General features: G+C 47.2%; 2 protein-coding genes across 3 annotated transcripts in view; both read left to right on the top strand.

Moving 5' to 3' along the window:
• hydin (HYDIN axonemal central pair apparatus protein) overlaps nt 1-5,683 on the top strand; it is a 73,092-nt gene extending 67,409 nt beyond the window's left edge. Inside the window, 10 exon segments of the mRNA XM_048973665.1 lie at nt 204-402; nt 518-676; nt 839-1,119; nt 1,373-1,592; nt 1,835-2,047; nt 2,275-2,438; nt 3,000-3,150; nt 3,421-3,651; nt 3,796-4,020; nt 4,655-5,683. Coding sequence (XP_048829622.1) covers nt 204-402; nt 518-676; nt 839-1,119; nt 1,373-1,592; nt 1,835-2,047; nt 2,275-2,438; nt 3,000-3,150; nt 3,421-3,651; nt 3,796-4,020; nt 4,655-5,155 — 2,344 coding nt within the window. The 3' untranslated portion in view covers nt 5,156-5,683.
• A 3,657-nt stretch (nt 5,684-9,340) lies between these two features.
• Nucleotides 9,341-13,208, top strand: part of necab2 (N-terminal EF-hand calcium binding protein 2) — an 80,635-nt gene continuing 76,767 nt past the window's right edge. For both annotated transcript variants that reach the window (XM_048973584.1, XM_048973583.1), the window contains exon 1: nt 9,341-9,707. In XM_048973584.1, the coding sequence (XP_048829541.1) occupies nt 9,390-9,707 (318 nt within the window). In that variant the 5' untranslated portion in view covers nt 9,341-9,389. The remainder of the gene's footprint in view (nt 9,708-13,208) is intronic.

The raw sequence follows: 13,208 nt of genomic DNA, 5'->3' as shown, positions 1-13,208 counted from the left end.
CAACTGCATTTAGTTCACCACTAGCATTACATGCTGGTTATTATATAAGGAAGTATTTAATGTAGTGTGGAATATGGATGAAGCATCTGTAGCCATGGATGGATGGACGGATGGATGTAATAGAACATGGCTCTGAAAAGCCTGCTTCTTAAATACAACCTGCCTACAGTGTAATGATGTAACGTCTCATGTCTCCTCTATAGCTTGGGATGCTTGTACCACAGTACAGCACATCTGGAGGTGGGCTTCCAGCCCAAAGTGTTGCTTCCTGGTGAAACCATGGAGGTGCCTATTACCTTTTATCCACGAGAGGTCCTGAAATACAAGGAGAAGGTCTTCTTTGAAATAAATGACTCCGCAAAGCATGTGGTGGAGATCCTGGGCCAGGGCGTTGACTTGAAGGTTAGGAGAAGAAGCACAAACTTGTGTAGTTATGCAGGCTTCCGTCGCTTTATGGAAATTCCATTTGCTTGTGGCTTTAAGATCCTGAGATCTTCTCACATGGCCATTCTTTCAGATTCATGTGGAAGACCCCAAAGACAAGGTGGTAAACCTCGGGGCCCTCCAGGTTGGTCAGAAGACCAAGACAGTGGTTCCTGTGGTGAACAACAGCCAAGCTCCCGTGACATTTTCCTTGCTTCTGAGCCCATCTGTGCAAACGCTGTTGGACTCCAAGGTAGAGGAGGTCCCAGTCCATTGACTGGTATCGATCGAAAGGAACTGGTGTTAAAAACAGTGTTTAAGTCAGTGATAAGCTCCCATGGTTATTGGTGATACTCAAGAAGTCGTGGTTTTGAAAAACTTCATCTCTCCCATCGCTGGTGTTCGCCATCCACAGGTGCTTTCAATGAGTCCGGCTGGAGAGGTGACTCTGAAGTCAGGGGGGGGGCGCTGTTGCATTGAGTTGCTGTTCTCCCCCTGCTGTCGTATGGCCCCCTTCAAGGAAGAGCTGCAGCTGGAGTGCTTGGGAACAGTGCGCCCCCTGCTGGTGCTGCAGGGCTGCTGCCATGGCATTGAGGTTCAGCTAGACCAAAACCACCTGCCCTTTGGAGCAGTGGCTAAGGGCAGCCAAGTTAGCCGGCGCATTGTCATGAGCAACACAGGAGACATGGGAGCCCGGTAGTGATACACACACACACACACACACACACACACACACACACACACACACACATGTACACACACACACAGCTTTCTCACTTTCTAAAGCTGAATAACTTAAAAGGGGGTTTTTTCACTAGGGGGACATCGCCACAGGCAAGTTCTAAAAATGTTATATACACAAACTGTCTTTACAAACACAGCCACATAACTATATTTATAACTTTATTTATAAGATAACTGTATAACTATATTTCTGGGCATTGCTCAGGTTCAAGTGGGAGGCGAAGGCTTTTGGTCCAGCGTTCTCCGTAACTCCCACGGAGGGCTACATCTGCCCTGGTATGGTGGTGCCATTCCATGTGACTTTTGCCCCCACCGAACTCAGCCAGGATCTGCGCTGTGACAGTGTCCCCTGTGCCATCGAGGGGGGCAAGCCCATCAAACTGACCCTCTCGGGGTCTTGCATCGCCCCCCCCGTCATCAAGGAGGTAGGTCCTTATGACAACCCCCCCCCCAGCTGGACGTTTAACTTCCATTTCGGTATGTCTATAGAACTAATATCTTACAGGAGCAATTCAGGATAAGGTCTGTTTCTAGGAGTAGCAGTCTGACAGTCCACAGCACCTACTGTCCGCATCTGTCCTCCAAGTCAGTCTGACCCTTCCCTTGCCGTTTTTCTCCACCCCTCTCCACCTTCGCCCTGTCTCCGCTCACGTCTGTCTCCCGCCAGGTGCTGCACTTTGTGTGTCAGGTGCGCTCTCAGCACACCCAGGCCATCCCCCTGTCCAACCGCAGCAGCCAACGCTGCACTCTGAAGCCTGTCCTGCAGGGGGAGCACTGGAGCGCCCCATTGACGTTGGTCCTCGAGCCAGGCCAGCAGAACAAGCCCTATGAGATCACCTACAAGCCCCTGGTGATGACTGCCGATGGGAAGAAGCACCAGGTGTGCAAACTGTCCTTATCGTCACCTTCTTTTCTACAGAAGTTCATCTTTCTCCTGAAAGCAAATATTGACACTGAAGACATTCAAGCTACTAAACTGCATACTAACTAATGTCCTTTGAATCCAAAGTTAGACTAGTAACTTGACAGCTAGTAATAAGCATGTTACCTGTGTGTCTCCCTCATCCATGCTCATGTCTTCTCCTTGTCCCATCTGTTCTTCCCTAGGGGTCCATCTTCTTCTCCTTCCCAGATGGGACAGCCTTGCTGTACAGCTTCCTCGGCACCTCCGAGCCGCCCAAGGCCGCTGGTACCATCTCCCACGAGGTGCCCTGCAAGACCCACTTCACGGGGGTTCTGCCGGTGCTGAACTGGCTGTCCCGGCCCCAGAGGTACACAGGCCTGCATGGTTACGGGCGTAGCGCACATTGCTACCTGCCCCCAGCCCACCTGATTTGCTAGTGCAGAGATTCGCAGTGTAAACACACTGAGCAAGCAGCCCGGCTGGAGTTTAATTAGAGCCGCTCACATGGGTCGTGTGTGACAGGCCTCGGCGTACAGTGAATTTCAGGCAGCGTGGGCGTGTCCCTCCTTCCACACCGCCTGCCTCGGTAGTTTTCTCTTGAAAGTACACATTAAATACCAGTAGGCTTTGGGGGAAAATTATTGCAATTCTCATCCCTTATGAATAGGTCTGGGCTCCCTCCTTTCTCTCTGTAACTTCCTGGATTTTAAATGAATATTTTACTGGTGCCATATCAAGATGCCCAGACTTTTATTATTGTCAAAGAAATGAACTAATCAAAAAACATGACAAAATGTCTTAATAAAACGCCAAAGGAAGAGCCTGAATTGCTCAGTAGGGCCACTTAACTTTTCCTAGGTGGGGGGAGATATTGCTCGGTTAAATCTCCGCCCCCTCACTCTCACTGGATCACTTTCTCTCCCCGTAGGTTCCGTGTCGTTGTGGAGATCCTCAAACCCGAGCGGCCTGACAAAACCATCACCGTGAAGGGGCTGGAGTACCTGGACGTCCCAGCGGCCACCAGGCGGAGCTATAAACTCGGCTTCTTTAGCTACAGAGAAGGGAATATTAGCGCCAAGGTGCGAACTGCAAACTGGAGAGTTTCATAGAGAGTGACGTCCTGAATGTGCTGAAGTCCTTGTGCAGAGCAGCTTTTCAGCAGACATTGTTATCACGTTGATACACGCTGATGAACCACGTCAGCCCCTTGACAGCACGTATGCCTGTGATGTGCTGTTTGCCTCACTTGTATGTCGCTACGGACGAAAGCGTCTGATGAATGAATGTAAATGTGATTGTGGGGTTGGAGGCAGGAAGCTCTTTTTAAATCGGCCCGTTTTCCTGCCCAGGTGACGTTCCGTAATGAGCTGACGCAGGAGTTCCTGTTTTACTATGTGAACTTCAAGGCCACCGCGCCCAGCGTCCTCCAAATCGTGGAGATGGTGGCCTTGGTGAGGCAGGTGGCCTCAGCCGCAGTGACCGTGGAGAACCCCCTCCCTGTCGGCCTCTACTTAACCACCGAGTGTCGCAGCGGGGACATCTTCATGCCCCCCCAGCTATCTGTGCCTGCATTGTCCTTGGTGTGTATACCGTATCTCTCTGTCCCCCCCTCTCTCTCTCCTTCAGGGCTGTCTGTCCCCCCCTCTCTCTCTCCTTCAGGGCTGTCTGTCCATCTCTCCCATTTGCTCCTCTGCTCACTCTGCCTCCCTTGCTGATACGCACAGGCCTCCCTCACTTTTGAGTACCAGCCCCTGCGGCCAGGAAACTCGACCGTCCGTCTGACCCTCTTCTGCGGTGAGTTGGGCCACTTCCACTACGAGCTGCTGCTCCGGGCGCTGCCCGCCCCCCCTGAGAAGCCCCTCTGTTTCCGGACCCCCCTGGGCACCGGCCAGTACATCTGCGCCAAATTCACAAACTACTCCCGCGCCAAGACGGAGTATATCGGCAAGGTACGCGCGGCTTCCTCTGGGTCTCACCTGCAGGCTGCAGGCACCTTCTCAGGCTTTGCTGGTCTCTGCACCTTGGCTTCTCCCTCAAAGTCCCCGCTGGCAGCCCCCCCCAGCTGCTTGTCCCGTCGTTATTCCTGAAAGCTCACACCCACCTCCCCTCTGACCCCCTCCTACCTGTCACAGCCCCTATCATGTTTAAAACACTGGTGCTTACCTTCAGCATAACCACGCATGTGGCATCGTAATACCTGCGATCCTGAATCATCCCCCTACAAGACTGCAGAAAAGCCCCCGGCCCCCAGGCCCCCGTACACTGCACAATCCCGCACTTACATAAGTGCCACACGTATGAGATCACACACTGCGTGATATATGTGCTTTTCCCTGATATAGACATTGCAGATTGAAGTGCAAGCTTTCGATTTGTTGTAGTTTAATTGTTTATTGACTCTCAGATTCTCTGTAATATTCAGCATGTCTTATGTAAGACATAAATTCTATTTATGAAATTTATATCTTCATAAATATAAAACAACATCTCCTGAGGTGGCTCTGAGCTTCATTAGGAATAAATGACTGTAGGAATGTAATTCAAGAATGTGCTGACTGTGTTTTGTGCTCCTGGCCGCCCCAGACGGACGGGCCGGATTACACGGTGGAGAGGAGCAGCACGGCACCAGCGGGCTCCCAGGCCGGCACTGATGTCTCCGTGGACGTTTACTTCGAGCCGAGCCAGCTGGGCGAGACCCGCGCCACTCTCACCTTTTCCTCGAGCCTGGGGGGCGACTACATCTTCCCGCTCATCGGCACCTGCCTTCCGCCCAAAGCCCAGGGCCCCTTCACCATCCGTTCAGGCTCCAGCATCTCCATCCCTTTCAAGAACATTTTTCTGCAGACCACCACCTTCTCCTTCCTAGTGGACAACCCCTGTTTCACTGTCAAGGGGACGGAGACAATTCGCTCCAAGAAGACCCACAATGTGGTGGTGATGTATGAGGGCCCTTCCCTACACCCCTGCACCGGTAAGCTGACTGTCTCCAGCCCGCGCTCTGAGGGCCACGGGCAGGGTGTCTCCTGGGTCTTCTACCTGAAGGGCCTGAGCTCAGAAGTGGCGTCCCGAGGTAAGGCCTCCTGAAGGCCTGCGAGGTAGGCCGTCCCGAAGGCCTGCGAGGTAGGCCGTCCCGAAGGCCTGCGAGGTAGGCCGTCCCGAAGGCCTGCGAGGTAGGCCCCCATTAGTGCCCTCAGAACACAGCACCTGAGGCTACATCCTGCAGAACTTGCTGAGATCCAGCAACCATTTCTTGCTGCATTCAGGCATAGTAGTTATTTAAACTGTTCAAGTGAATATTTTATACGTATTATACAACATAGACTTAAATTGTAATTTAATTGCATAAGCAGTTTTATGTAGATTACATTTATCTGAGTACTTGGATTACATTCAGATACTTTCTTACATAGTATAGTACCTTATATTTTCTAGTTTCATGTGGTTTTTCATACAAATCTTTCCTTTTATTGCATTTAAATTAAGATAAGATAAAGATACAATATGGTGAAAGCTTTGTTGTCAGTATACTTCAGTACAACAAAAAGATGTCCCATGTATTATCTATGCTGAACTGCAGTGTGAGCGAATAAAATAAATTATTGAACTACTCTACTCCTTGGATGCTTTAGTTTCTGCCAGGTCTGTTTCAGCAGATGGTTCGTCTCACTGGGGCAGTACAGTGGCTCAGTGTCTGCAGGTTTCCTCCTGTGCTCTAACGACATGCAGTTAAGCTAAATGCCATCTCTGAATTACCCACAGTGTGTGTGTGTGTATCCCAGGGCAGCATGGGACAGGCTCCAGGCCTCCCTGACACTCTGATCCAGGATAGGCCTTTTGAAGGTGGGTGTATCTATTCTTTAGTTCTTGATTAATTTACTTTTCTTCTTTTTTGCCACCAGGGGGCACAGTTGCCCTTTTTCAAGAGAGCTAGAATAGAAATAGTGAGCTAAGAGACCTAACATATCCAGCAGTACTTGATGTAGCCTGGGTACATGCAGTGGATAACTTCCATCCAGCCATCTTCTACCTGCTTGTGCTGGTCTAGGTCAAAGTGAGGCAGGGGAATGGAGCCCACCCAGTACAGGAGCAATGCTAGAGTGTACAGCCTGGATGGTATCCCAGTCCATGTCAGGGCGCATACTGTACACAGACACACACGCAGTAATGGGCTATGAGCGATTTTATAGATGCTACATAGCCTAACTGCATACCTTGCAGTAGGAAACCGCAGTACCTGGTGGAGACCTGTATGACATAGACAGAACATGCAGACTCCACACACACATGGAACTGGCAAGGCAGTTGAACCAGTTCAGGTGGGAGGCAGCAGTCCTCACCCCAATGGATACCCTCTTTAGTCTGTTTACTATGCATCTTGTCATGGAATATTTTGACACATAGAATAGTCGTTCTCATAAAAGGATGTGGCAGAACATTAATTACAGTGACAAGTTGATTTACTCTTCTTTGGGGAAAACGTGAATTACATTGTGTTTGTGTACTTGAAAAATACAGCATTAATTATTAAGTAATTACCATGATTAACTTTTATAATTTTTAGAGATTAATAAAGGTGTGTACTTATGTATAATAACAAGCAGTAGATATTTGTCACTTGGATGGTCAATGGAGGACTTCAGTGAGTGCAGCGCTTCAGACATCTCTGCCAAATGCTGACATTCTGCTACTTTTCTCCTCATTCAGCTGGAACCGCTCACTACCTGGTGGGTATTAAATGGGCCGATCCCTGCCTTTGGCCCAGCCTCATACGTGGGATGTTTCGGGGCCGTCTGACCTGACGGGTTCAGACCAAACATCTGAGGTTTATCTCGCATGCCCTCTCTTCCTCCTCCTCCCCAAATTGAGCTGCTAAGCTACAACGTAGATCTGAGTGACAGTAAGAACTAACAAAAGTGCAAAACCGTTTCACCGTCTGCTCCCTATCTGAAAACAAGCTCTTGAATCGACTGGTGCTGTCTAATTTTAGTAGCTCTGGGTGGGATTATGCTAAAGCACCAAAGATGGACATTTCAGGTGCGAAAAGTAAAAATGCAGTTCAAGGCTTTGTTTCAACAAACCAGTTCAGTACTCCATGACTTTGACTCTTTATTCTTAGCTAGTTGGTTGAAACACAATCGTGGTCTATATTTCTTCTTTTAGCACCTGAAATGTCCACTTCTGTAAACATCAACCACAGACAGAATATTCATTATCTCACAATGCATGTGCTGAACTGGTCAGTGGCAGTTTCTGATAATTACACCCAGCATGCATTAGGAACCTGGTTTCTCTGATCCCTGAAAGACCAAAAAACATAATCCCATCAGACCTGGTCATAATTGTTTGTGTGGTTTGGAACTAGAGGCCAGAATTTCTCTGGAAACCTTGTTCCAACCCCAGAGTGCTGGTGGAGCTGAAGTGCCGTCTAAATTTATGCTGCTCTAACTTATTAATAAGACAGAAATGGAAATTTCTGTTCTTGCTGAACCTTAACAGCTCATAAACCTGTTTCATCTGAAGGATGTAAAGGGGGGAGTTCTTCCATTCTGACATTTGTAATGTGACCTTTTACAGTAGTAATTAGACTTTTATGTACATACAGTATGTTCTTGTTTATTGTGTGCCATTTGTAAAGCATTGTCACAAATCTGAGCGTAAAGATTATCCAACCCAAACCATTTATATGGGTGTTTTATTCGCTATTTCAAGTGCCAGGGTTTTCCTGCTCAAAGCGGAGACTTCTGTGTACGAGATCATTAACCTGACAAGAATAACAGAGACCCAACTTTGCCGAAGGAGACTCAAGTCGACAATGCATTATTTATACATCATAGGCCACGTTTTTTCCTGCTGGGATGGATCACTGTACAGCAGCTCCTGGAGCACTGCATACACCAGCCGAGCGCATGGTGGTCACACCTCCCTGGAACCCACACACTGATTTTAGCTTTTCCATTTAAAAATAGACAAATAAATAAATGAATGGCTATTAAAACCTGAGTAATTGTGCTGCTGGTAGTATATATATTACCCCTGTTACTCTGCTACTACATCAAGTGGTGAAAGTGAGCTTTAGGCAAAAATCCCAGCATGCATTTCAACAGTACAGTGACTAAAGTGTATGGTGTTCAAGTGTCACTATAAGTACCTCCACTGCATAGCCAAACAGCACGCACTGCTGAATACGGTAGATCCATAACTCTTCCGTAGAAGGCTTGAGGTAGCCTACTGTTAATGATCTAACAGTTTTTGGAATTCATGTACTTCAAGAGGAAACGGCCCTTCAACTTGGTTTAATATGTCTCTTAAATTAGTCCTACATCTCTGGACTCCCTTGGGTGGTTAGCTCCTGATCCAATTACATCCTGAGAATTTGAGATGGTATTAGTTAATCACCTTTGAAAGGGCAAGGCTCTGGAGCACTCTCCCGGTCCCGGTATCCTTCATAACATCTCAAAGCAGAAATGATAAGCCACAGTTTAAAGAAACCCAATTTTCAACCATGAGCCCTTCACCTTTCAGTGTTCAATTCCAGAGCTTTTTCATCTCTAACAGGGGTGTTGGATTTAGGCAATGGGGTGCTAATCTGATCAGGGAGCTATGAAATAACCCACCCTGAAGTTAGTGGACCAAATAAATCTCCTGATATTTGGACCATTTCTCGTAGCTGGAAGAATGTCTTAGGGTGATGATACAAGGCAAAGTTATCAGGTAATGTTGCTAACAAATGTTGCTTGGGCATTTCACATTGATAACGGGCAAGATTTTTCTACTGGAAAAATATTGATCCACAGAGGGCAAATTTTCGGGATCATCCTGATCCAGATGAGTTGCCCTTTGTCTCACCTGGTTGACAATTCCCTGGTAAAAAGTTGCCCTGTGTATCATCACCTTAAGACTGATGGTGACAGGTTGCACAAATCACCTACTTGTCCTTTGCGGCTATTGCTTGCAAGATGGGGAATGACCCAGGACAGTGTGCCAACCCATCGCAGAAGCTTTTATTCGTGTATTTAAAAGGTTACAAAAAACTACAAACTAATGTAAATGATGACGAACGATCGCTTCACCTTTACAGCTTAGAGTTTGAGCTCTTTGTCTCACTGAACATGCTTATATTCTAAGCGTAATTCGCCACGCTGCACTCAATATTGCACTCTTCTTGCAATGCCGAAGAAGATTGCAGTTTCTCTCTACCGCTCAATTGTGCACTGTAGAAAAAGAGGGTATGTGTTGGGGGTGTGTACGGCCGATGATGTAAGCGAGGAGGGAGGGAAAGCCCCCTTAGCGCTCAGCATGAACGCTCTGTAGCAAAAGGATGTGCGAGCAAGCAGCGCGCTACTGCAGGGACGGCGTCCAAAAACTGCTCCACAAAGAACAACCCAAACTCCGGGCCCAGGACAGCAAAGATCAGCCGAAAGCCGGAGCACCGGTCAGCGAGACAGCAACGGCTGCACAGTCCGGCAACAGCGGCGCCCAGTCCGGCGGAATAGACGGGCTTGTCCGCTGGATAGTAACCAAGATGAGCGACAACAAGAGCATCTCTTCCCGGGAATATGTGAAAGAGGAGGCGGCGGTTGCCCAGGAACAATTTTTCGCACCCGAGCCTCGAAAAGGCACCTCCGTTATCTTGGATGTAGGTATTTCTTGCCTGTAGTTACGTTTAATTCATTGGCAAAATCAAACGATGAAACTGAAGTAGATGTGAGCTGACGAAATTTGCATCTTTGCCTCGTGGTTAATTAGTTGAAATGCACTTTATTAAAGGCAAAAGTGCATTTTAATTATGGTTACTTTACACTGTTGTGAAATGTTTTTCAAAACTTTAAAAAAATTGACTCAAGTAGCATTTTAGTGTTATTTAGTGTATTTAGTCATTCAGTGTTATCTTTCACCATTGCTGAATTTTATGCTTTTTTCATATTAGCGTCTATAAGAAGCACGATTTCACGGGGACACCAAACTTTTAATTATTAATTAAGAATGTCTTACCGTTTTCATGCAAGCGATTACTGCAGCTGCTGCAAGATCGCGGCAGTATTAATAGGTCAAAGTGGAGCCTGAGCGTGGAAAAATAGTTCTGATTTGCACGTCGTACATTTTGATATTAAGAGTTAAATAAAATCCCGTGGTAAAAACTATCTTCCGAGATAATGAAGTGCAGCAGAGAGGGCAAAACGATGGACGTAGGTGTACATAGAGACAGACAAATGTCAACATAAGACGAATCAAAGTGCAGATATTCCTTGGCACCCAAATTCAGATCGGGAACATTTTAGGAAGCGTTCTTCATTCTCGCTTAGGAAGATTTAGATCCCGAGAATGTATATATAAAATTATTCATATTTATGTCACAAACTTTTGAAATTGGTCTGAAGCAATCTTGGGAGATTGCAGGCAGGAATGATTTAAATGTAGCTGTCGTTTTACATTACCGATACATCTGGCTTAACGTGGCATTAATTTAATATGAACCCAGAGAGCAGCGCTCGGGTATGTGGGAATCGGCTGGGGGGCTGGGGCTCCGCGGCGAAGCAGCGGCTCTGGCCGGCAGCGGGACGGCGGGCGCGGCGCTTTGTGGTGCTTCCGGTGCTCATAAAGTTTTAGATAGACCAAAGACTGACATATTATAAAACAATAGTCTCAGTCAAATCAAAACTGTCTCACTCAGAAATATGAGAGCTGTTCGTCCGTACATCTTCCGGCTGTTCGTCTAGTAGTGTTGTGGGGACGCTTGCAGCCAGTCCCCGTAAGCACTGAGCAGGGAACTCCTTAGTCTGGTATTTCATGTACATAAAGTAAAATTATTAATCATTATTAATGCTAGTATAATGATATAATTATAAATTGTGCCTGGGGGTCAGGTTTGTACGGAAGCCTCGGTGCTCTGCTTTTCGTTGTTCATGTGCAATGACAATAAAGATGTTCTTCAAAACTAATTCAGCAAACGTCTAAATGCTGAAGAACACTCAACTGAGAAATAAATGATGGACTTTATATGGTTTGTATAACATGGTAATGTAGCCGTACTGGTCATTTTGTGTGTCAGTGTGGATTCAGTGTCGTCTTCATGTTTTATTAGGCAAGCTAGCTCTTCAGCAATGCTCTGGTGCTGGAATGGGGTGTGGTCAGCCTAGCAGAGAGAGACAGAGAGAGATGGAGATGGGGCAGAGCGTGGAGAGATAGGGGTCAAGCCCAGAGACAGAGGGAGAGAGAGACAGGGGTCGTGCTCAGAGACAGAAGGAGAGAGAGACAGGACAGAGTGTGGAGAGATGGAGACAGGGGGAGAGAGAGACAGGGGCTATGCTCAGAGACAGAAGGAGAGAGAGACAGGGCAGAGCGTGGAGAGATGGAGACAGGGGTCAAGCTCAGAGACAGAGGGAGAGAGAGACAGGGGCCATGCTCAGAGACAGAAGGAGAGAGAGACAGGACAGAGCATTGAGAGATGGAGACAGAGGGAGAGAGAGACAGGGGCCATGCTCAGAGACAGAAGGAGAGAGAGACAGGACAGAGTGTGGAGAGATGGAGACAGGGGGAGAGAGAGACAGGGGCTATGCTCAGAGACAGAAGGAGAGAGAGACAGGGCAGAGCGTGGAGAGATGGAGACAGGGGTCAAGCTCAGAGACAGAGGGAGAGAGAGACAGGGGCCATGCTCAGAGACAGAAGGAGAGAGAGACAGGACAGAGTGTGGAGAGATACAGACAGGTGTCAAGCCCAGAGACAGAGGGAGAGAGAGAGAGACAGGACAGAGTGTGGAGAGATGGAGACAGGGGGAGAGAGAGAGAGGGGCCATGCTCAGAGACAGAAGGAGAGAGAGACAGGACAGAGCGTGGAGAGATGGAGACAGGGGGAGAGAGAGAGAGGGGCCATGCTCAGAGACAGAAGGAGAGAGAGACAGGACAGAGTGTGGAGAGATGGAGACAGGGGTCAAGCTCAGAGACAGAAGGAGAGAGAGACAGGGCAGAGCGTGGAGAGATGGAGACAGGGGGAGAGAGAGAGAGGGGCCATGCTCAGAGACAGAAGGAGAGAGAGACAGGACAGAGTGTGGAGAGATGGAGACAGGGGTCAAGCTCAGAGACAGAAGGAGAGAGAGACAGGGCAGAGCGTGGAGAGATACAGAAAGGTGTCAAGCCCAGAGACAGAGGGAGATAAGGGCAAAGTGTGGATAGAGAGACATTGGCCGAGCTCAGAGAGAGTGAGGGAGTGAGACAGGGCACAACGTAGAGAGACAGAGATGGGGGGCTGAGTTCAGCGACGGGGAGAGAGAAACAGAGAATGAGAGGAAGAGAGGTGGGGGCGGGTCAAGAGCGTCTTACCCCAGTGTCATCACTGCGGCAGACTCAGTGCTTACATTTGCAGCTTGTGCCTTTACTGGAACCCTTGATTTGTTTTCTATTACCAGAATGCTCTTGCTACATGATTTCTGTGTCACGCTTTAATATTTCAAAACCTTCACTGCTCAGTTACTCTCAGACAGCTGCAATTATCAGAATGGTTTTGTTGCAGGTTAGTGCTGAACTTAGCAGTATGTGTTAAGCTTATTGTTTTAGCAGTTTTGGTGTTAGAATTTTGAATATAGTTTCCTAACAAGGTTGATAATCATTTGTTATGGATTGTGTGAAGTTTCACACATTAAAAAGAAATGAAAAAAAAAAAAACACTGGAAAGACACCACATGGAACCCAAAGGGTCTGAATATGTTTCTAAAATCCTTCTTTTCTTTTGTGAGTTTAATTATTTGTTAAATCGCATTATATACAGTACAGTACATAAAAGTAATTGCGTGATGCATAATCTTATTAAAACACCGTAATAGCGTTTTTCTATTGATTTTGTCCGATTTTTTCGAAGTTATAACTATACATTCACGCTCAGTGATTTGAGAAATGCGATTTTTAAATATGTAATTTTAATCATTCAAAGCAATTATGCCCGGAATTCATTTGAAATGAACTGAAACTATCATTGTTTTCAGTCAAAATTACCATGATGAACAGGATACGGAACGAAGGCACCAAATGTTAAACAACGAAACTAAGACTCGAGATGTGACTTAGACTGAAACAAATGTGAGCATTAACCTGTTTGAATGAATCATTTCCAGGACATGTCAGTTAATGCTCACTGCTTCAGTCTC

Source organism: Brienomyrus brachyistius, chromosome 13 (genome assembly GCF_023856365.1).
Source record: "Brienomyrus brachyistius isolate T26 chromosome 13, BBRACH_0.4, whole genome shotgun sequence".
Lineage (NCBI taxonomy): Eukaryota > Metazoa > Chordata > Actinopteri > Osteoglossiformes > Mormyridae > Brienomyrus > Brienomyrus brachyistius.
This window is presented reverse-complemented; position numbering and strand designations above follow the sequence as displayed.